Source organism: Azolla caroliniana, unplaced genomic scaffold (genome assembly GCF_043228905.1).
Source record: "Azolla caroliniana isolate FFs.n. ecotype wild unplaced genomic scaffold, voAzoCaro1.0.p SCAF_5, whole genome shotgun sequence".
Taxonomy (NCBI): domain Eukaryota; kingdom Viridiplantae; phylum Streptophyta; class Polypodiopsida; order Salviniales; family Salviniaceae; genus Azolla; species Azolla caroliniana.
This window is the reverse complement of record NW_028230440.1, coordinates 16,487,156-16,512,315: the sequence shown is the minus strand read 5'-3', so window position 1 is coordinate 16,512,315 and position 25,160 is coordinate 16,487,156. Positions and strand designations below refer to the sequence as shown.

At 41.3% G+C, this 25,160-nt stretch overlaps 1 protein-coding gene across 5 annotated transcripts; it reads left to right on the top strand.

Annotated features, from left to right (window-relative positions):
* The first annotated feature begins 591 nt into the window (after positions 1–591).
* Positions 592–11,530, top strand: LOC147864231 (nicotinate phosphoribosyltransferase 2-like). Of its 5 annotated transcripts, none has more exons than XM_087320000.1 (15): positions 592–800; positions 2,487–2,631; positions 2,714–2,833; positions 2,909–3,043; positions 3,117–3,178; positions 4,772–4,847; positions 4,931–5,032; positions 5,120–5,236; positions 6,183–6,241; positions 6,513–6,687; positions 6,895–7,029; positions 7,103–7,201; positions 10,746–10,854; positions 10,940–11,046; positions 11,201–11,530. In XM_087320000.1, exons 1-15 carry the CDS (start codon positions 631–633, stop codon positions 11,276–11,278), a joined length of 1,689 nt encoding a protein of 562 aa, XP_087176126.1. In that variant the 5' UTR covers positions 592–630; the 3' UTR covers positions 11,279–11,530. The 5 variants fall into 5 exon arrangements, with proteins under 5 accessions (XP_087176126.1, XP_087176125.1, XP_087176128.1 ...); XM_087319999.1 differs by having other exon boundaries at positions 594–800; positions 10,934–11,046; XM_087320002.1 differs by having other exon boundaries at positions 689–800; positions 2,543–2,631; positions 10,934–11,046.
* The last annotated feature ends 13,630 nt before the right edge of the window (positions 11,531–25,160 follow it).

Sequence of the window (25,160 nt, the reverse complement as noted above, 5' to 3'; positions counted from 1 at the left end):
AGATATACATATACACTTGGGGTTGGGTGACTATATTTGGTTAGGCGACCGAGCTGGTGATAGTTGGGCGACTCACAAGTAGTCAGGTTTATTCACGCGTTTCGTTTTGATCCAGATCGGACGGTGTAGATCACACGCACCCTCAGCTAAGTTGAGCGACCTGCACTCTCTATCTATGTGCTCGCAATTCTGTCGCCAACCCTCTGTCATGATTTAGGTGCAAATAGACACACGTCACTAAGTACATTGTGTCATGATTCTGTTTGTCTATCTGTCTATGTGCTCGCAATTCTGTCGCCAACCTTCTGTCATGATTTAGGTGCAAATAGACACACGTCAGTAAGTACATTGTGTCATTCTCTTCTTCTTCTTCTTCTTCTTCTTAGTGAGCCGCCTGCCATTTATAGCATAAGCAGCTACAAGTACATACAATACATACATTATTACATTAACATACATACATGTCTTTGTCTGTCTATTCGTCTCCGTCTCCGTCTCTGCGTCTGTAGTACACCTCACCGTCTCCTTTCGTCTCCATCGCTCGCTGCCCTCTCTCTCTCTCTCTCTCTCTCTCTCTCTCTCTCTCTCTCTTTCTTTCTCTGATTGTTATCCCACCCCTCTCACCCCGTGATGGTGGCCATGGAAGCTTCTTCTTCTTCTTCTCCCCCTCCTCCTCCTCCTGCTTCCGATCACGTGGACTCCCCATCGAACCCCATGGTCACGCCCCTCCTCACAGACCTCTACCAGTTCACCATGGCCTACGCTTACTGGAAATCAGGGAAGCACCTCGACCACGCCGTGTAAGCTCTCTCTCTCTCTCTCTCTCTCTCTCCTTTTATTCCCATCACTCTTGTGTAATAAGGAACTTTCTATTTTCTCTGATTTCTTGTTTTCGTCTTGACTTTGAAGAATTAGGTGAATAGGTCCTTGTTCTATTTGCTTCTTTTGGCTTTCACCCGATCACAGTCATTCTCTTTAGTAGTAATTGGCCATGTTTTTCCTCGTCAATTGGCTCATGAATTCTGCATCTATTCCCTCTCTGCACTTTGAATAAGCCAGTCAGGAAGCATCATATATAATAATTTGGGAACCAGCAAGTTCAGAAAATCCTATAGGCATTTTATTGAATGAGGGGGAGATGCCAGAAGATATCACAAATTTATAGGAATTTGATAGAAGAAAAGTGTATTCCTTATCAGATTTTGTTCCCATACAAATGTTCCTCACTGGTAAGCTCATGAATTTTAACAAAAATAAATGTTCCTTTCTCTTTGTTGCTTATTTTGTTTTCTTATAAATCAGCTGTACTGAAATAACACTGCAGAACCTACTTGTTTTAATGTTTGTTGTTTCCTTTAAACTCCACCTTAAACGCTGAAAAGATATCAGATGGAGTAATCAAACATCCGACCCGACCCAACAATCCAACTTAAATTCTGAAGAGAATATGATATGGAGAAATCAAAACACCGTAATTTCTGATGGTGGAGTAATCAAACATCAGACCCAATGCTCCACATGTACATGTAAGAAAAATTACATAGTCAAGAAATAATGAATATATGTAACGTGCATTGCGATCATGAACATTCTCATGTGCTGAAATATTTCACCATGTATTGTGAAGCAACATATATGTGTACATATTTCCAGCATTATCCCCTACTTCTAAAATGGATATCAGTAGTAGAATATTAGATGTTAAAGTCCAAATTTTTGTAGTTGGTTAGCTGTTTTGAATCACATTTTTCTTCTTTCCCACTGTTGTATACATCTAACGAGCCTTGAGTGTACTTCCCAATTTTGCATAACTTTTGAGATGTTATTTATATCAACCACTTTGGGCAATTGAGTTTCATCAGTTTTAGACACCCTATTTTAGCCCACTTTAGATGTTGGACTTTTGAGATATATTATTTGAAACAATATATGTAGAGCTAGTGTATGATGATGCAATGAAATTTCTTTTCATGATTTTTCCCATTCTCATTAAGAATACTAAAACTCATGCACATGGTGCTTGCAACCAACCAACCAACCAACAATATGACTGATGAAAGGTAGCATCTATTCCATGCAATAAATACAGTAGATTGTAATGGGTGTCAATGTTTCCTAAAACTTCGGAGTTATTGTCTTGGGTACATTCTCTTGTAATACACTTTCCATGTTACAATGTTTGGGCTCTTTTTATTTTTGAATCTGATCTGATTTACTGTTTCCTAAATGGAATTTGTAAATGTTTCTCTCTCTCTCTCTCTCTTTTTATTTTATTTTGATTTGTTCTCAAAGACGAGAAACCACTCAAGATGTAATCTCTTATTTGGTCTTATAGGCCATTTTGGCCTCTTAAAAGACGTTAATATATCTTTCTTTCTTTCTTCTCCATCTAGATTCAATATATACATATATATGTATATATATCCATCTATTTGTGTTTGTGTGTTATTCTGTATTATAAAATAAGTTGGAATGTTTTTTATCAGGTTTGATCTCTTGCACCGAAAGAATCCGTTTGGTGGTGAATACACTATATTTGCAGGCCTGGAAGAATGTATTCGTTTCGTGGCTACTTTCCATTTTGAAGACTCAGAGATAGATTTTCTACAGACAATCATGCCATCATGTGAGGTATGCTTCATATATTAATGCTTAGGTGCACAATATCTAAGAATACACAATCTAAAATATTTCCCTCAATTTTGAGTTTCAGAAATCTTTCTTTGGGTATTTGAAATCAATAGATTGCTCGGACGTAGAAATACATGCTATACCTGAAGGTTCAGTTATTTTCCCAAGGATTCCTGTAATGAGGGTGGAGGGACCACTACTGGTGTGCTTGCTAGCTACATTCTGTGTGTTTGAAAATTTTGATAATTATGAATAGCTGGAGTCATCGTCTGTGTAGATCGTACAATTGTTAGAGACTGTATTTCTGAACCTTGTAAATTTTGCGTCTTTGGTCACAACAAATGCTGCAAGACATCGACAAGTAGCTGGAAACAACAAATTCCTTATTGAATTTGGATTAAGACGGGCTCAGGTATAATCATAAATATTGTACTTTCGATTCATTTGGGCCTTTTTTGTTGGCTAATAAATCTTATTGAATAAAGGGCCCAGATGGAGGTATAAGTGCTTCCAAATATTGTTATATGGGAGGGTTTGATGCCACAAGGTGAACTCTTTTATGAGAAATTTAGTTTGAATCTCATTACTTTCATAACATGCATTTGTCAATATCATGTAAGTTTGTTTCATAAAGTACATTTATGCTCCTTTTTTTGTTTGGATCTATCTGGATTTATCATCATGAACAATCTGTGAACCATTAATACATGACCAAAAGTTTCTTTCTCTTTTATGAGAATTGTGTTTCCAAACTTTTAGGGTATTGAAAACAATGTCGAAATATCTCTTTAGACGCCAGATTCCCATTATACTTTTGCAAAAGTATGATGTGATGAAACCAAATCAATGCCATTGAGCTAAATCCTTCTCATCAGGAACCAACGATTCCGTTTGCAATCAGAAGATGTGATATCTTCTTTGTTAGGAATCCTCCACTATACACTTAATATCTCGAGGAGGAGAGCTTCTTTGTCTCAAGAGTTTCTTCTATGAACAGACACTACAGTCCATGTGATGGAGTATGGTCACTATAGTAGTCATGAAGTAACAGTAAGATGGGGTGATTTGTTTGTTGTGATACTAATGTACTGGATAAAACATTATTCCCCATGGCAAGTAGATAAAATGGAAGGTACTTGGGATTTGAGTTTCCAGTAACACTTGCATAGAAAACATTTCTGATCATATATGAGTCAAGCCCTGTAGGACAGTTCAACATGTGCATGCCTGCAAACACCCATTTGCAATATAAATTTCATTTTTTGGGAGCTAATTAGTTATGCATAATGAAGTCAATGATTATCCTCTTCTTGAATTAGTCATTTGAGTTGTAGATTAGTTACTGCTCTGATAGTTAGTGTGCTTTATGATTTTGTTTTATTTTATTGTTGTTTCAAATTCTCTTTTTGGCATTCCTTTTCCCTTTCTATTTCGATGATCTGTTTATTACTTCTTTAACCTTATTTTTTAAGTTCAGATTGCCATTTTTCTTCTTCCTTTTTTTTGCTTTGTCTGGTCAGTTTTTTAATTCTTTCGCCTTTTTATTGATTGGGGTTTTGTGATCCAACTAAGGTCGCAAGTTGATTGCTGATTTTGTGTATAGTGCCTCTTCACTGAACGTACAAAACTTGCAACAAAGTAGGATTTAAGGTTGTATTCTAAAGGAGTGTGGTCATGCAATCTTGATTATCCTTGTGCAATTGCAGCTTTAAACTTGATATTGCCATTATTTTGTACACCAATTTTTTCTGACGACGTGTCTTTATTTTTTCTTGTGTGATTGCAGCTGTAAACTTGACACTACCATTATTTGTTACACCAATGTTTTCCTAAGATATGTCTTGATTATCCTTGTGTTATTGCAGCTTTAAAATTGTCATTGCCATTATTTGCTACACCTATGTTTTTCTAAGATGTGTATTGATTATCCTTGTGCGATTGCAGATTTAAATTTGACATTGCCATTATTTGGTACAATAATGTTTTCCTACGACGTGTCTTATTACCCTTGCATGATTGCAGATTTAAACTTGACATAAAACTTGACACTGCCATTATTTGGTACATCAATGTTTTCCTACTATGTGGGAAAATCTATTCAATAAGTTTTAAATATATGGAGTTGTAATTTCACTTTCAGTAATGTTGATGCAAGTAAGAGATTTGGTATACCAGTTCGTGGAACTCATTCTCATGCTTTTGTGAGCTCATTTATGGTAAATCTTTCAATATAAAAAATTAATCTAAATATTGTAGTAGCAGTTTTTATGCAAATAATACCTTTCTATGACTCTCGTAGGGTGTTAATGAAATAACAGAAAGGTCTCTCCTATACAGCAGCGGAGATCGAAAGTGTGATGACTTTGTAAGTTTAGCTGAGCGATGGTTGGGCAAGTTGCAGGTAATAAAAAGTTTGTTAGTGAGGACTCTCGTTTGCAAGGTATGAGATTGAGAATGTAGATGTTTCTGAAATGTTCTGCCATTCCAGGAAATACAATCTTTTCAGGGCATGTTTTCAGATCCTAATCATAGTGAGCTGGCAGCTTTTTCTTCGTATGCACTAGCTTTTCCAACTGAGTTCCAGGCCCTGGTAGACACCTATGATGTAAGTTTTTGAAGGCGACAAGTGTGCATTGTTTCCGCCATGAGTTCATATTAATGGCTCAACATTGTGAAAGAATTAGGAATTTCTCATTGGTTATAATTATATGCTTGGTGGCAAAAACTATGGAAAACTTTAAGAATTGTAATTTCACCAATTATACAAGGAAACTTGTTTTTATTGGCGGGGGTAAGGAATTTTCCTGTATTTACATTAAGGACACTAGATATTAACGTGTATACAAGAACGTGCAAATTAAAGCTGGCAAGACTCGAGGAATAAGAAGATTTTTCTCAGGAGAGAAACCTCGCAATGTGATGGTAAATAGTTACCGAGGTTATCTAAGAGAGAACCCAATAAAAAACTATTCACTCGGTGATATTCATCTAATTTGTAATCCCAAACTATGCTAATCTTACAATGTCATATGTGTGTATATGTATATATGTATTGTCTATTTGTATTATGGACTTTATAGATGATCACATCAGTGAAGTCTCACAATAATTTGTCATTTGTCAAAACTGCAAATGGAAATGCATATGAATTTTTTTGAATAAAGAGTCACCCAAAGTGAAGTCAATTTATATAAGCCCAAACTTTTGAATTGTTATTATGTGTCTATATCTATCTATATATATTATAATCATATATGTATTACTGACAGCATAGATAATCATATCATCAAAGTCTCCAACCAATATATTGTTTGTCAAAACTACAAAGCGGAATGCCTATGAAATGTTTTGAGCTTTCTAATTATTATGATGATGCTTGTATGTGTACACACACGCATATGATACTTTAGGTTAATGCGCAGTCGATAGTATAGGTGACCAACTTCGTTGGGAGTTTGACAATTGTATGTTAATATCATTGAGCTTTAGAGCATCAGTTCCGGCATATTTTAGGCTAAAATAACACTAGGCACAATTTGTTTTTCTTCCAGGTTCTGCGGAGTGGAGTTCCAAACTTTTGCGCTGTTGCACTTGCATTAAATGAACTTGGGTAAACTTTTCCAACATAAAATGCAGAGGAAAGCTTGTAATAGTTTTTGGCTTTTATGTGGTTAAACCATTGTCACTTTTGATCTAGAATCATACTGCACTAGAAGAACCCATGTAATTCATGCCAATAGTAAAATAGTTTTTCTAGTTTAACCACATGCCTTTCTGTTTCATAGCTCCGCTTTCCAATTTTTTTACAGAGTTTTCTTTAACAACTCTTTATTGAATTTGGAAGATTAAATTATAAACTCCCCTTCCCCTCCGGAAAACAGATATAGGGCGTTAGGCATCAGATTGGACTCTGGGGATCTGGCATACCTCTCTAAAGAAACACGTAAAATCTTCATGATTGTGGAGAAGGAATTTGGAGCTGTAGGCTTCACACATGTTATGATTATAGCAAGCAATGACCTAAATGAAGAGACAATTGAGGCATTGAATAAACAGGTGAACTTAATCTTCAGCCTATCAAAATGCAGTTTGTGAATAGGCTATTCTTTTAACATAAAACATTTGCTGCTTGATTATTACAACATTATCTATAGAGAAATCAATGGAATTGATTGATTCTTTTCAATATTCTGGTTTGTGTGTTGCTTGTTCAATGATTTGCTGTGTCTATCAGTGACTGAGCAGCTGACACTACCAAAACAGGGCCATGAGATTGATGCGTTTGGAATTGGGACTCATTTAGTCACCTGCTCAAAACAGCCAGCGCTTGGTTGTGTTTACAAACTTGTCGAGATCAACAATCAGCCACGCATGAAACTATCTGAGGATATTGAAAAGGTTAATATTTCTTCATGTTTCACATGGTAAATGTTGTAGTTAACATTCAAGGCTATCAATTTCCATGATCAAGGTAACAATACCATCCAAGAAAGAAGCATACAGGCTCTATGGCATGGAAGGTTATGCTTTGGTTGATATTATGAGGGGGAAAGACGAATCTTCACCAAAGGCAAGTCTTCATAATTGTTACATATTAATATATTCTTACATGTGATTTGACTAGATTGCTTATGTCTGAAGCATCTGTTATAGAGATTTTGTTTAGCTCCCAAGTTTTTTTCAGTAAAAATACATTTAAGAGCTGTAGAAAAATTGATGGAGAATCAGAGAGAAGGCATAGATGATTATTTGAATGCCATGATAACAGAGTAATTGAGATGTGCATTGGACTGAAAAAACAATTGAGCATATACATGATGTGCTTGTGATACAAATCACACCAATTCTATTAAAACTCATTAGCAAATTATTCATAAATCTGATAGGTTTTTCATTTATCTATCCGTGCTATAGAAAAAGATTGAAAAAGAGTTGAAATCATTGTAAGTGTTTTGTGAATTCTTTCGTAGCTGAGAACAGCTGAAAGTAATTTTATACTCGTTCTCTTAAGAGTAATTGAATGATGTGGAGTTGTATGAGTTGGGAATCTCACGTATGAGTTGGTTCTGTATAGGGACATTGAAACTGACTCATTGGTCAACTATTCCCCAACGACACCAAAAAAACCTAACTCTGCCCTACGTAAAGTCGCCAGAGTTCAGTTACCAACTCTTTTGAGAAACCTCTGTGATGATTAGTTTTTTATAACCATATCTATTCTTTAAAGGAGCTTTAATAAAAAGAAACCTCAAAAAAGAAAAAAAGGATTTGAACAGGCCTTTGATCATCCAATCAAGATTGTCAGATTAGACTTGTTTTTACCAAGCCTGATTGAAGGATTAAGTGATTAATCCTGGAAGAGAGATGTCAGATCGAATGAAGCGATTATGAAATTCATCTTTGCTACTGTATGGGTTTTCCTTATCGTACAGCCTCTTTGGTGGAGAGATTCAGCCCAATAAAATAGTTGATGGGGTGGGGATGGCTTTTAAGCTCTCTCTCATTCCATTTCATCAATGGACTCCCGCAGTATATGAAGGAGTGTGATTTACTTGAAAAAAGTTCAGTCTCTATAGGCATAATCCCAAATAGATTGAATTGTTATTTGCTACATCTAACAGGTATCGGGAAGACATAAAAACCTTTCTGAACCTTTATTTGTATTGTTAACGAGCCCCTGCCATGCATTCCATGACAATCTACCGGAATTTCGTTTGTCCATCTGATTTCTGATATACCTTTGGTATAATAGCGACAACCTTTTTGGGTTGATTCCGGTTTGATGAGGTGCGTGGCGGATCCCTGACCCTTCAGTGTATCTACTTTAAAAAAAATGCTTTCGATTTGAGTATCACGAGATAGAAATACGGAGCTAAACATTTCTGGTGTACAGGAGAACGTCCCTTTGCCGACATCATTACTAGTACTTTATACCGGGTCATCCACAGCATCACTATACCCTCCCTGTTTATACCCTCCATCGTCATTCTAAAGATAATTGAAAAAAGCAAAAACGTTTAGGGATGGAAGAAATAATGCATATCAGTTATCTTACTGAAAATGTCCGCGGGTTTATTGATCCAATTACCGAACGTTCACAAAACAAAAATTCCACCGAATCTCTGTAATCATAGTCTGAACCTGTTCCAAGAGGAAGAGACATTCTAAGACGAGAAAATTTATAATCTAACCGATAGGATTCTATCCCGGTGGGTGAGGCAGGACCCAGATCATGAGCTTACTTCCTCAGGTCGGAACACCGAGGGATGAATAATGGGGTGAGTTCCCCTGCTCCTGGTGTTGTGGCCTCCGGTCATTAACTCAGTTGGTTGAGCACGCCCCTGATAATTGCGCCGTTGCACCTGGGCTGTGAAGGCTTTCATACACACAGGTAGTCTGATATGCCCATCGGCGCCTGACCCGAAGATGCGTATCATCCGAGGAACGTTAGCATAGCGTACTCCTTCTGTTAATGACTAGATCGGGTCTCAAGACCCAACTACGCTGTAGGAGGAGATAGATGAGGCAATTCAGGTGAGATCTACCGGAGATTCAACCTCCCATTCATTCGTGGAATTCGGGCAATCCTGGGAGGACTGATCACTGCTGACGGACCCCACCTTCAGGAATCTATACATTCCTTATCAATGTGTGGATGGCTATCTCTCGAGCACAACTGATGAATTTCGGGCCAGATGTGAGAGACGGAGCACCTGATAATGCATATGCACGGAACGGGAACTAAGTTTTTTCGTTGTTGTCTCAAAGAAGTTGGATATCGCTGGCATGAAAACAAAAGAACGATAATTTATTTGCTCGAGCACACCCATTCCATTCTACATAGTTCTGAGTTGGAGGAGAAAAAGACAACATCAAAAACAATTTAAATATATATGTATATATGTTCGTAGAGTTTTCATGTGAGTATGCCTGGATAATTCCCGCAATATTGAACAGAAAGCTAACGTGAATTCTGTATTTGAGGACAATACCCTAGCATTCTGGAATTTCAGGCTTCATATGCAATTACAAAGTTGTAGGGATAGAAAATGTACTAAAACATGCAAAGAGCATCTGATTGAGAAAATATTGAGCTAATTAGAAACCTATTAAAAAAGGAGTTCCCATATGCTTTACTGGAGCTGATTATTTACAAAATAAAGGAACCAGGAGAACTCTGAGATTTCCTAAACTGAATGTGTATCAGAAGGGAACTGTCCACTACGACGAGGTTTAGTAATATTTAACTGAAACTTCAATGCACTAACAACAGCAGAAGACTGCAGTCTGAGTTATAATTAACAGCAATGATATGTTTCAAGGTATTTCTATAGAGGATATGGATGTGCAGTATATCTCTAGTGTTGATTTATTTTTCAGTGGGGATTGTTCTGTGGCATATCATATTATGTATGATCTGTGAAAGGGACTGAGATCATATTCTCGACATGTTGCAATCATGAAAACAGAGGGCAACTGTTGTAGTAGTGGGACCAAATGATTTAATATATCAATTTGAAAAACCTTTGCTCTTGTCGCCCATTAGTTTGCAGCAGATCATGCATGTTTTCAAGCTTATATTTGTTAGTGGTGCCCTGAAGATATCATGGACAGTAGCCTATAAATCATGGAACCTAGAGAATATAATGTTGGGTGACTTTGGAGTGGTACTAGGGTATTAAGAAGTATAGATCTAAAAGGTATTTCATCAGAGGCGACCTAGCCAACAAGAAGACTTAGGTTGCAGTTCTGATGCATATGGGAGAAATGGAACTCATGTTGCCTGCTCGTCACGAGTCGTTGCTTGTTACTAATCATCAAAAAACAGTTTCTTTTTTAGAATAAAAATCTTTCTGAAGATATGGTTCCGTACCGCCAAAAATCCATCAATGGATTTTGTTTCCGCTCTATCTTCTATACTATCCCTCAATCTGTTTGTTTCTCCTTCCCTTGGGATTCATGATTTTAACATCGTGTCATGTCAATCTTAGAGTTTTGACCCAGCATGCTTTTGGAAAGTTTTGACTGAGTAAGATAGAAGACAACCTTTTTTCCATAAAAAACTCCTTGCTTTTCAGATGTCTTTTATGTTGTGAATTTGGTTGATTATATAGGTGGGAGAACGAATACTATGCAGACATCCTTTCATCGAATCAAAACGAGCGTATGTAATACCTCAGAGAGTGGAAAAGCTTTACAAGTGTTATTGGACTGGAAAATCAGGTATAAAATAAGATCTACTGTCAAGAATTGCTCTAACTGTCAGTATAAATACTAAATCTTGTTACAATGTTTCTGAAAGGAAAAGTTCGGGAGAGATTACCATCATTGGAAGAGACGAGGATTCGTTGTAAAGAACAGTTGGAAGCAATGCGTCCTGATCATCTCCGGGGCCTAAATCCTACACCTTACAAGGTCTGTAGGTCTCATGTGTATATCAATTGTGTTTAAGTTCTGTGCAATCTTTAGTTATTCTACTCTTTGTACCTCTTTACTTTTATTTTTCTCCCTAGTCTATTTTTATTCATGTGCTTGTTACCAATTTGGCTTGTTTTTCTTTTGGAATCAGGTGAGTGTTTCGGCAGAGCTATATCAGTTTATTCATACGCTGTGGCTGAAAGAAGCCCCTGTTGGAGAATTACGCTAATGATATTAATAGATTATATATATATATTAGAAATAATGTATATACAAATATAGAAGAGAAATATCTATATCTATATCTATATCTATATCTATATATATATATATATATATTTATATATGAGAGAGATGCGGCATTCTGTCTTGTTTTAGTACAACTGTATAAATAAGGCAGTCGAATGAACCAGGCAGTAGAAACGCTTTGCCCTGTTGTATGTTGTGTAGCTCTGGTTGAATAAAGGGTTCCATTGTTCCCCTCGATCATGTCCAATTAAATATGAAGGGAAAAACGGATGCTATGGGTTGGTGTGCTTGAAGAGAACAAAATGCATGATGTGAGATATGCATAGGAATCTTATTTCCCTTTATATGGATAGATATTTGGCCCATGTTTGCTTCTTTTGAGGTCTAATGATGAACTGTGCGAGACATATGGGAAAGCAGATGTGGTGGCTAACATATTGGATTGCAGGATAGGAAACTGTCTGATTCTGGGGCATAGAAATAATTTCAGTGAAGGGGAAGTGAGCTTGCAAATACTGTCAATTTATAAATATTCGTGTCAATGAGATGACGAGCAAGGCAAGGAGTACATATGCTTATCAGTGTCGTAACAACATGCTAATGAAGATGGGTTTAGGTTATCATCCAATTCTTAGCGAAATTGTGCTGCTTGCAGTTTTATTTATTGTCTCAACATGAAGAACAATTCATATAGCTGTTGTGGTGCCAGTGATACATTATGTGAGCTCTATAATCACAATAACTGTAGTTTTGGGAACACCCTAGGACGTCCCATGGCATATACACCATGTAGCCACAGGGAATATATGCAGCTTTAATTAACTACTTGAATTTTAAATCAATGGGTATTCATATTTTTGTAAGATGACTTTGATGCAGGATTATTTAATAGTTGAGCATGAGTCAATGTTAGATGTTACTTGGGACTTTCATATTAGTGGAAGTGAATTTTAAATGATGCTCATTGGGATCAATCAAGCAAGACTTTGTATCATGTTTTTTTAATGCTTGGCAAAAACCATTTCTGCCTATTGTAGTGAAGAATGTTCAAGGTCTGGTTTTAGCAAATCCAATATAAAGCATAAAGTTTGGTGGTTCTTTATGAAAATATTTATGTTTGAAAGCAGGCTATGTTCAACTTGGCCCCTTGCTACGTTTCTTGAGAATATATTGTTTACAAGATCAATCCACTTTTGTGCACATGATGGGCACTCAGTTACTTTTTGATTGAAGCTATCAAATTTGATATTTGGAATATGGCTTCTTGGGCAGATGCTTGGTTACACGTTTCGATCAGTGTGTGTTGGTTATGTTATATGTTTGCTAGAAGATTTGAGGTAAAGTATAGATAAAGTAGAATGTATAATGAAGAATTTCAACATCGACTTGTCTTAACATATTTTCATATTATCTCAGACCTCTCATGATAGGTAGTTGTAGGATATTTCTCATATGATGTTTCTTTTATATTTAATGTGAGGTGAGGTGTAAATATACAATTGGCTGCAAGGCTTTGTGCTTTGTATGAATATTGTCAACTTGGACTCCAATTTTGATATATTAAAAATCTACGAATCCAATAATATTTTCACAAATTTAATAGTGGTGGATTCCAACATGTTTGGTCTTAGCATGGGTAGTCTTTTTGCCAATGTAATAGAGCTTGGAATTGGACTCTACAAGGTCTTTGAGGAACTCAATCCACAACTTTGTAGGTTGCAATGATGCACAAAGTTATGCTTAAGCAACAATTGGTTGTTTCTTTGACATCTGCGACACCATTGCATTTGCGTTTCTTCTTTATGCTCTCTCTCACCTGATTTACATCACGATTTAGCTTGCATTTCTTCTTTATGCTTTCTCTCTCATCTGATTTACATCACAATTTAACTGAATGCAATGTTCAATTTTTGATACATAAATAAACAATGTTTGCTCCACATAATGAAAGATGAGTTAACCTATCCACATAGGTTTTCTTACTCTTGATTTGCATAGCTCAAATGTAGTCCCATTATTGATATATGAGCCCTCCTCCTTTTCGTGAATCTTCTTTCATTTATCTTGTACAAGTTTTTCTTGTGGTTGGTGAACTTAAACCTTACAATACTTATGATATCGCAAGCACATCGAATCCCATACTTGTGTTTTCATCAAATTTGATATCACGAGAAACATAGAATTCCTTGCCTTCTAGATCATAATTTTTTTATGTTATCAATCCCCAAAAACATATATTTTAATAATTTTTCATTAAGTTTATTTCAAGCATGACAAAGTATGTGAACATAACAAAATGCATATAACAAACCTGTCAAAAACACTTTTAAACCATCACATCTAGGCTTTGGTCCAAAAGAAAACTATAATGAGCAATATTTTTAATGCTTGTTGTGGAAATTCTATTAATCAATGTTACTACATAATGCCATGCATTTTTTCAAACCACCTATTTGACATTCTTTTCAAAGATCATGATTCATGACTCTAACTCACTCTAATATTATGTATATTCACTACTATCATCACCTTAAAGCTTGATTTTTAGTTTTTGCAAAAAATATTTGGTGATTAAATCAATAGAAATTGATTCATATGGGTGTAAATGTTAGGTTTCCTAAGAAGTCTGAATAAGCAATATGTGAGCCATGTTGTAAGCTAAACCCACAAGAACTATTAGGTTGTTAAGAAACACGTTGACTAAGTATCCTCTAAAGATTGCTTGTGTATAAATGTTTTTGGGACCATCACAACAACCAAAGTATTTTAGGATCCAATTATTTTATTTCCTTGCAATATTTTTGGAACGAGAACAATTGTTGAGAATGTTTAAAAGTTATAACGGCTAGCCCAACGACTAGTTAGTTCCAACAACTAGTTAGCCCAACGGCCAGATCTTGGCCTTTATAAAGAGGAACTTTCTCCTCATGTAAATATGAGCGATCTCTGCATTTTCTCCCTCCAGTTGTGACATACCAATGTATATTACTGAACAGATGTGCCTTCTCAGTTTTCTTTATGGTATCAAACCATAGATCCGCCCCTCTGCAAAACCCTAGATCAGCCCTCTCCAAAACCCTAGATCCACCCTTTTGTTGGTATGACAACAATTGGAACATCACTATCCTAGCATCCAAGAGAGGAAAGGGGCATTTTTTCCATTTGGGATGACATTGCTATGTGATTGAGAGGTGACTTGAGAAAAGAAGTCAGAAGCGGAGAGCAGAGATAGGCCAAGTTGAGAAGATGGATGAGGTGTTCTCAAAATTGAATGAGGATGAGGTGAAAACATTGGTGAAATACATGAAGCAGGCTGAGATTGTAGCATCTGGAGGTGTGACAGGAACACAACCACCAACTTGACTTGAACTCCTCCCAGTTGAGTTCAAACTCAATGGACCAACCACATACTTGAGCTGGTCGCATCGGATTATAGGTGCCTTGGTAGGGAGAAGCCTTGACGGCTACCTAACGGGAGAAGATAAAGAACCTCCTGTCATAACGAGCAATGAATGGAAAGCATGGAGAGCTACCCACATGTCTTTGTACACGTGGCTTCTCAACTCCATGATTCCATCAATCGCCACAATAGTTGATGGAATTTTAAGTGTGAAGGAGATATGGGAGAGATTGCAAAAGACGTATGTTGGGAGGGGAAACACCATGCGAGTATTTCAAATCGAGCAGGTGATAGATGATGTTTAGCAGGGAGATAGGAAGATTCAGGAATATGCCATAGAACTAGAGCGTTTATGGGCAGAATATAATCATTTCTCACCTATGACAGTGTGCAATGATCCTTAATGTAAGAGCAAGGAGGTTTCTGCTCAAAGAAGAACGATGCAATTTTTGAAACATCTTAACCCATCGTTTGATCAAAGAAGGGGAATTCTTCTAGCCAAGGTTGAAATTCCCACACTTGATGAGGGAATTGCGACTATGATACAAGTGGAGAGTAGAATGAAGTTGCTCTTTGACACTTCCGGACTTCCAGGGGTACGATCGACATTAATGGTGTCAAATTCAAGAGGAAGTGAAAATTGAAAATGCTACAATTGTGGTGAAGCTGGTCATTTAAAGAATGCTTGCCATAAACCACCTAAGGAGAGAGAATATGGAGGACGTGGAATAACTAGAAGTCGTGGTCGAGGGGGCCGAAGAGGTGCAAGAGGAGGTCACCAAGCAAACTTGATGGTAGCAAAAGAAGAGGAATGAACTAAGGTGGTGTTCACCGAAGAGGATCAAGCTCTCTTAGAAATACTTAGGAGGAAGCAAAGAGCTGTAGATGATACTTCATTCATGTCAAGAGGTAACATTGCCACCTATGCTTATTCGGCCACAAGTACTAGCAACACAAATACTCTTGCCTCTACACCAGAATGGATAATTGATTTTGGTGCATCTAGGCATGTGACGGGTAATGCTAGTGAATTCTCGTCGTATACTTACTTAGCAATGCCAGAAAGCATTCAAACTGCTGACGATACAACACAACCTGTAGTGGGTATAGGTACAGTAAAATGTACCGACTTTGTGACATTGTCTAATGTGTCGCATGCTCCTTCTTTCCTAGTAAACTTATTATCCATAAGTTCTATCATACACCAACTAAAATGTGTTGTTTCTTTTGATATTCCCAAGGTAATATTCCAGGAAAAAGGGACAGATCAGAGACTTGGGACTGACACATGGCATAGTGGACTATGGTATTCGGATCGTGAAGGGTTGGATTCAACATTAGCATCTATGGTAGAGGGAACAAATGTAAGGGGATCTATAATGAGTTATGAGGAGTTATTGATACTTTACCACCAACGTATGGGACATACCTCGTATGGCGTTTTGAGTGGGGTGTATCCACACCTTTTTGAAAAGGTTGATAAAACAAAACTTGTTAAATGTGATGCATGTGAATTTGGTAAGCTTACTAAAATCTCATATGCTAGTTCAGGTCATAGGAGTTCCCATGCATTTAATGTAATACACTCCGATGTTTGGGGATTGTGTTCCACAAGTTCTATTAATGGATATAGATATTTTGTCTCTTTCATTGACTGATTCTCTCGTGTAACTTGGTTATATTTGATGAGGAAAAAGAATGAAGTATTTGCTTGTTTTAAAGATTTTCATTGAGCAGTTCTAACTCAATATGGTGTAGTAGTAATAGTGTTGAGGTTTGATAATGGAACAGAGTATGTTAACATGATATTTAGGGCATACCTCTCAGATCAAGGAATACAACATCAAACTACATGCCCACATACACCAGAACAAAAGTAGTAGAGAGGAAGAGTAGAAATCTTCTAGAGGTAATGAGAAGGATGATGATTTCTATGAATGTCCCAAAGCAGTTGTGGGGATAGGCAGTTTTGACGGCTGCCACATTGATCAATAGAATGCCCTCTAGAGTATTGGAGTGGAGGTTTCCATGTGAGTTGTTGCAAGGCAATAACTCTGGAATCCTTCCTTTGAAGGTGTTTGGATGTGTGTGTTTTGTAAAGGATTGTAGACCATATGTAGGAAAACTTGATCCTAAAGATGTTAAATGTGTATGTGTGGGATATTCTGCCACACAAAAAGGCTATGTTTGCTGGAGTCCAGTAGAGAAGAGATTATTTGTGAGCATGGATGTGCATTTTAGAGAGTCAGTGCCATATTCTAAAAATAGGATCAATTCCTTTGCTGATCCCTATATCACTTGAGAAACAAGTGAGCGTAGGAGGTATGGAAGAAGAAGGAAACGAAGATGAGGAGCCTATATGTGTTGGGACTCAAGCTGAGGGAGAGCTAAAGGTGTATACAAGGAAGAGGAGGCAGAAAGAAGGAAATATGAACGCATCTTCAGTGCCATATGTGCCATCAAGTTCCATGTCCCGACCTGCCTCGACTTCTGAAATACCTACAAAACTCCCAAACCCAGAAATCACAAGTGATATGATTTCCTCTCCTTCTCCTATAGATATTAGGAGAACCTCTCGCAGTAATGCAGGAGTTCCTCCTGATCGTTATGGTTTTTCTCATGATATTGTTCAATTTATCTCTTATTCTAACATATCAGTTACACAGAGAATTCATTGCATCATTAGACATTGTTACTTTACGCAAGTGTTGGCCGGTTGCTAAAGAAGATCCAAAATGGAATGCAGCCATGCAAGAAGAACTAAGAGCTCTTGAGAAGAACAAAACTTGGGAGATTGTGTCACTACCACTAAGAAAGAAGGCGGTTGGGTGCAAATGGGTGTTTACAATAAAACAGACCCTAGAACGAAAATTAGATCGATACAAGGCACGATATGTGGCTAAAGGATATAGTAAGACATATGGCATCGACTATGATGAGACTTTTGCACATGTGGCGAAGATGAGCATTGATAGAACGCTTATTTCCTTAGCAGTGAATAAGGATTGGAAATTACATCTATTAGATGTAAAAAATGCATTCCTTCATGGAGAGTTGATGGAGGAAGTCTACATGGATGTCCCCCAAGGTTTTGGTACAATTCACACAATAGGTAAGGTTTGCAGACTAAGGAAATCGCTTTATGACCTGGCGCAATCTCTTCGAGCCTGGTTCGACAAGTTAAGAAGGGATATGGTGGGTATGGGATACCAACAGATGAATGTAGACCATACAATGTTTTTTCGACCACACAAGGAGCATACTACATTACTTGTTGTGTATGTGGATTATATAATTATCATGCGTAACGATGAAGGAGAAATTGCCCAACTGAAGTTGCAATTGGGTAAAGAGTTTGAGGTGAAGGATCTAGGATTGCTATGATACTTTCTTGGAATTTAGGTAGCTCGTGGAGCAACAGGAGTTGTTCTATCTCAGCGAAAATATGTATTAGATCTTCTCACAAAATCTAGCATGTTGGTTTGTAAGCGTGTAGCTTCTCCAATCGACCAAAAGATCAAGCTAATTGAACTTGCAGGAGAGAAAGTTGATCGTGAAAGGTATCAAAGGTTGGTAGGTCGACTGATTTATTTGACTCACACCCGTCCAGATATTTCATTTGCAGTAAGTGTGGTAAGTTGCTACATGCATGATCCGAGGAAAGATCATATGGATGCAGTGTACCATATTCTGAGATATCTCAAAATTGCCCTAGGGAAGGGATTAATCTTTAGAAAAATGGTCATTTTAACAGTGAGGGCTATTGTGATTCTGATTGGGCTAGTTGTGCTGATGATAGGAAATCCACATCAGGATACTACATGTTTGTTGGAGGCAATCTGGTCTCTTCGAAGAGTAAGAAACAGTCAATAGTAGCAAGGTCAAAAACCGAAGCAGAGTATAGAGCTATTGTTGGGAGATAGGTCCCTCCGGATGGGAAGGGAGAAGAACAGTGCTGATGAACAAACTCGGCCGAGGCCGAAACCGTATGAGGAGTACTCGGCTACGGAGAGCCGGATGGTGCAGACCCGGTGAGAACCGGATGAGGAGTACCCGGCTACGGAGAGCCGGATGGTGCAGACCCGGTGAGAACCGGATGAGGAGTACTCGGCTACGGAGAGCCTGATGGTGCAGACCCGGTGAGGACCGGATGAGGAGTACCCGGCTACGGAGAGCCGGATGGTGCAGACCCGGTGAGGAGTGCTCACCGGATGAAGAGACATATTAGTAAATATGTTTTTGAGAGTCCATCATGGCTATATTTGTAAATAGCCGAAAAGTCATATTAGTATAAATATGACTTAAGGCAAACTTTTTGTTAGTTGTTGTTATTCTTGTTGGTGCAAGGAGAGAGAGAGCGCGGAACTGTACAGAGAGAGAGAGAGAGAGAAAGAGGTCGTTGCCTCTGTTGTAACCGCCGCCTGTGGCGAGGATCGTGAGCACGAGGTCGTTGCCTCCGTGAACTCACTGTTGTACATTCTAGCATAGTGATAGTTTGCAGCCTGTGGGCTGCCATGGTTTTTCCCTTAGTTTGGGTTTTCCACGTAAACATCCTGCGTACTCGTCTCTTCTCTTGTGTCGTGCATTCATTCCTGTTTTCTATGTATGATTTTAAGCTCGGTTGTGGCCGAGCATTGCAGTTCCCGTCAAGTGGTATTAGAGCGAAACGACACAGAAAATGGACGAATCATTTGGCGGCATGTTCAAGCTCACCGGCTCCAACTATTCAGTGTGGAAGTCGAAGATGAGGGACATGCTCGTGGTTAAAGACCTCTGGCTGCCGGTTCAGTTTGGGGACAAGAGACCGGACAAAATTGACGCCGCGATATGGGAGGTGATGCACATGAAGACAACGGCGTACATACGGTGCTTCATCGACATGAGCATGTACAACAACTTCAATGAAGAGAGCAAGGCTCATGAGCTCTGGGAGAAGATCGGCATAATGTTTCAAAACAAAAATGCTGTTAATTAGGTTTCGGTATTCCGGAAGCTAGTAAGACTCCGGTACCAAGATGGCTCCAGCATGGCGGAGCACATGAATGCCTTCCAGGGGCTGATACACCAGGCAACATCATTGGAAGTACCTCTCGCCAACGAGGTACTAGCACTACTCCTGCTCGGTTCCCTCCCGGATAGCTGGGAGACGTTGGTCGTCACTTTGGGCAACGCCGGGCCGGAAGGAAAACGGTTATCCCTAGCAAGAGTGAAGTCGAGTTTGCTGGATGAGGAGGCGCGTCGGAAAGATAAGGATACGAGCTCCGACTCCAAAGCGCTCCTTACCGAATCGGAACGCGGAAGACACAGAAACCGTAGTCCCCAGAACCGGGAGAAGTTGGGGACACGGTCAAAGTCAAGGGGGAGGCCTACTTGCTTCTATTGCGGCAAGCCGGGACACTTCCAGAAGAACTATCGACACTTCCGTAAAGACAAGGAAACTGACGACACCGATTCGAAGCGGACACCGAACCGGAACGGTAAAGACCGTAGGGGACCGGACCGGAAGGGAACGACGACAATCGCGGCAAGTGAAGAGGAGTTGATGCTCATCACCGAGGAGAGTGAGATAAACCTTGCCGGCGACGAGATGACCTGGGTGGTAGACTCCGGAGCGTCGTTCCACCTTACCTCGGACCGGAAATGCTTCTCATCCTACTTAGCCGGTGATCACGGCTGTGTCCGGATGGGAATGAAGGTACATGCCGAATTGTCGGCATAGGAGACGTGTGGCTGTCGACACCAACCAGATGCAAGTTGCTGCTGAAGGATGTCCAACACGTTCCGGAGGTTCGACTGAACCTGATATCAGCCGGTCGGGTAGATGATGAGGGCTACACGGGTAGCATCCGGAACGGTGTCATGAAGTTCAGCAAAGGGAGCCTGATTGTGGCTCAGGCCCGGAAGGTAAACGCACTGTACCTGATGAATGCTCGGTTATGTCCGGAAGAAGTGAACGTGGCACCCGACACTGCCGGTGAGCTGTTGCACAAGAGGCTGTGTCATATGAGCGAGAAGGGGATGAAGAGGCTTGCAGACGACAACCTCATTCCAGTGAAGAACGTGCACTTAGAGAAGTGCACTGATTGTCTGGCCGATAAGCAGAACCGGACCTCCTTCCGACCAAGGCCACCGATGAGACGTAATGCACCACTAGAGTTGGTGCATACGGATGTGTGTCAAGTAGACATGAAGTCACATGCCGGAGCGCAGTACTTCGTGGCGTTCATAGATGACCACAGCCGGAAGCTGTGGGCCACACCGTTGAAGACGAAGGATCAGGTGTTATCCGTCTTCAAAGAGCTCCACGCGAGAGTGGAAAGAGAAACTGGCCGGAAGCTGAAGGCGGTTCGAGCAGATAACGGAGGAGAATACCGGGGGCAGTTCGAGGAGTACTGCCGCTCGAAGGGAATCCGGCTCGAATTTACTGTGCCGAATACGCCGGAACTAAACGGGTTGGCTGAGAGGATGAACCGGACCATAATGGAGAGGGTTCGGAGTATGCTAGCGCATGCAAAACTACCCAAGAAGTTTTGGGCTGAGGCATTGTCGACGACGACATACGTGATAAACAGATCACCCTCAGTACCCTTGGACGGAGACACGCCACAGAGAGTTTGGACCGGTAAGGAAGTGTCCTACCGGCATCTGACGGTGTTCGGGTGTCTCGCGTACGTGCATGTAGCTAAGGACCGGAGAGGAAAGTTAGATCCAAAGACCCGGCCATGCATATTCCTCGGTTACGATGACGATGAGTTCGGCTACCGAGTGTGGGACCTGGTCGACAAGAAGGTATTCCAGAGTCGAGATATTATCTTCATGGAGGACAAGACGCTCGCTGACTGGGAGTCGGAGAAGAAGATAATGAACTCCGAGTCGACCGGTAAGGATAGACTCTACAATGAACAGACCCAACCGGCAAGAGACTGGTTAGCACTCGAGGAGCCAGCCGGTTACGGTGAGGATATCGAACCGGCAGAAGAAGAAGTAGAGGAAGCTGAAACCGGAACCTGCCAAGACCCCAAATCAGATTCAGATGAAGAGCAAATGGAGGAGCCGGTTACCAAAGCCCGAAGACGGAGATATCCTATCAGAGAGAGAAGGGCCCCCCAGAGATTTCCGGATGCAGAGCATGTTCTGCTGACCGATGAGGGGGAGCCGGAAAGCTTCAAAGAAGCGAAGGATGACACCCACAACCGAAAATGGTTAAGTGCCATGCAGGACGAGATGGATTCCCTGCATGAGTACCATATGTACAAATTGGTGGAGTTGCCGAAAGGAATGCGGGCACTCCGAAACAAGTGGGTGTACAAGTTGAAACCGGGAGATGCCGGCAACCCCCCAAGATACAAAGCCAGGATCGTGGTGAAGGGGTTCCAACAGAAGAAGGGCGTGGACTTCGACGAGATATTTGCCCCGATAGTAAAGATGACCTCCATCCGGACGGTGCTGAGTATAGCGGCAAGCATGGACCTCGACGTGAAGATGACATTCCTTCATGGTGACCTCGAAGAGGAGATCTACATGCAGCAACCGGAAGGATTTGTGGAGAAAGGGAAGGAGCACTTGATTTGCCGGTTGAAGAAGAGCCTCTACGGGTTGAAGCAGGCCCCCCGAAAATGGTACCGGAAGTTCGACTCCTTCATGACCAATCAAGGGTACCACAAGACACAGGCCGATCACTGCGTGTTTGTGAAGAAGTTCGAAGGAGGCGACTTCCTGATACTCCTTCTGTACGTGGACGACATGTTGATCGTCGGATGGGACCAAGTCAAAATACGGATGCTGAAGAAGGCTCTCAACCGGACCTTCTCAATGAAAGACTTGGGTCCGGCAAGACAGATGCTGGGGATGCACATCATTCAGGACCGGTCAGCAAAGCAATTATGGCTGTCACAGGAGAAGTACGTGACAAAGGTGCTTCACCGGTTGAACATGTAAGATGCGAAACCGGTCGGATCGACACTTCCGGCAAACTGCAAGCTATCCAGTAAGCAAAGCCCGAAGACGAAAGCAGAGAAGGCGGATATGATGAAGATTCCATATGCCTCTGCCGTCGGGAGCTTGATGTACGCAATGGTTTGTACCCAACTGGATATAGGATACGCAGTCGGAGTGGTGAGCCGGTTTATGAGCAATCCCGGCAAGGAGCACTGGAACGCGGTCAAATGGATACTCCGGTATTTGAAGGGCACTTCAAATATGTGTCTCCGATTCGGCTCCGGAAAACCTCAACTTGACGGTTTCACCGATTCGGACATGTCGGCTGATGTGGATACCAGCCGGTCCACATCCGGGTATGTAATGACATATGCAGGGGGAGCTGTTTCGTGGCAGTTGAGGCTGCAGAAGACGGTTGCGTTGTCAACAACGGAGGCGGAGTACATGGCGGCTGTGGAAGCCGGCAAGGAAATATTATGGATGAAGAACTTCATCGAAGAGCTCGGTATTCGGCAAGATGAATACCGGCTCTATTGCGACAGTCAAAGTGCCATCCACCTTGCTAAGAATGCGACCTACCATTCCCGGACGAAGCATATCCAACGAAGGTATCACTGGATCCGGGAAAGAGTAGATGACCAGAAGTTCGCGCTGACGAAGATCCACACGGCTGAGAACGGGTCAGATATGCTGACCAAAGTGTTGATACCCGACAAGCTGGATGCATGCCGGAAGAGGATCAGACTAGTAAGACACCCCATGCCGGAGTGAAGGGGGAGTTTGTTGGGAGACAGGTCCCTCCGGATGGGAAGGGAGAAGAACAATGCTGATGAACAAACTCGGCCGAAACCGTATGAGGAGTACCCGGCTACGGAGAGCCGGATGGTGCAGACCCGGTGAGAACCGGATGAGGAGTACCCGGCTACGGAGAGCCGGATGGTGCAGACCCGGTGAGAACCGGATGACGAGTACCCGGCTACGGAGAGCTGGATGGTGCAGACCTGGTGAGGACCGGATGAGGAGTACCCAGCTACGGAGAGCCGGATGGTGCAGACCCGGTGAGGAGTGCTCACCGGATGAAGAGACATATTAGTAAATATGTTTTTGAGAGTCCATCATGGCTATATTTGTAAATAGCCGAAAAGTCATATTAGTATAAATATGACTTAGGGCAAACTTTTTGTTAGTTGTTATTCTTGTTGGTGCAAGGAGAGAGAGAGCGCGGAATTGTGTATAGAGAGAGAGAGAGAGAAAGAGGTTGTTGCCTCTGTTGTAACCGCCGCCTGTGGCGAGGATCGTGAGCACGAGGTCGTTGCCTCCGTGAACTCACTGTTGTACATTCTCCATGGGCATGGCCGCCTCGGTTGTTGTGCAGGCATCGATCATTTGTAACGAGTCTGTTAGTGTGCTGGCCTGGATCGTCAGGATTGAATCCGTGACGGTGCTTTCATCTATCATTGTTATGCGTGGAGGGGCTGGGAGGGCCTCGGTGGTCGTGGCTGGAAGGCTCAAGAGTTGTTGTTCTGGCCGGTTTTGCTCCCAAGCTGCCAGTTTCCGTTTCGCAGCGTGCCATAATTCCGTAGCCACCTTAGCCTATTTTTGGGCTATTTTTATCTCTCGGGCCATGTCTTTGGCTGCTTGCGTAGTGCGATCCAGGTCCCTATATGCCTGAATAAGGGCCGTGTTCAACTCGGGGACCTCCATGAGGAGAGCGGCCTGTTTTGCCTGCTTCTTCCTCCCTATTTTTTGTAAAGCCCTGTCGTCGTTGGGCTCAATTTCACCTAATAGCCCACGTTGAATCATTTTTGTTTCGGTGTGCTCTTGCGCCATTCGAACGGCTGCCGCGACTTGGGCTCTGGCGAGGAAGTCCACTAGCTCGAATGTCATACCGAGGCGTAGGAGCACACTAAATTCGTATGCCTCTGCGGGGAGGTCTTTATAACCGAGGACTTCATCCTCCGAGATCTGCGTTGTCTGCCCATGCTCGACCTTTCCCTGGTTCAGCGATGCCTCATCAGGGATGATGGCCAGGTTGCTCTAGCTGACAACTAAGGCTTTCTCCTGTTGTGGCTCTTTCTGTTCTGCCAAGGACTCGTGGTTGAGTCGTCTTTTCTTGCTCGGCTGGGTTTGGGGTTCCGGGGCCGGTGGTGTCGTTTCCTCCGCCTGCTTCCTTTTCTGGGGTCGTGGTGGTGCTGCCTGTTGTGTGTTGGGGCGTGGGCTAGGCTCTAGGGGAGTTATCGAGGGACGCGGCGTTGGCTATTGAATGGTGACATCGTCTTCCGTGTTGTCCTCCGTGGCTATCTCCTCCTCCCATTCTCGGTAGGTCTCGGAAACTGCCCTTTTTTGTTGGGGTTGGGTGGGTGGTGGTGCCGATGCGGGGTTTTGGTCGGCGGCAGGAAGTGAAGGCGGTGTGGGCTCCTCCCATGCTTAGTGGCTGATGGAAACCAATTTCTCTCTCTGCTTTCGTGGTGGTGGTGGGGACGTGAGTGTCCGAGGGGAAGGAAGAGAAGAGGGTGGGTATAGA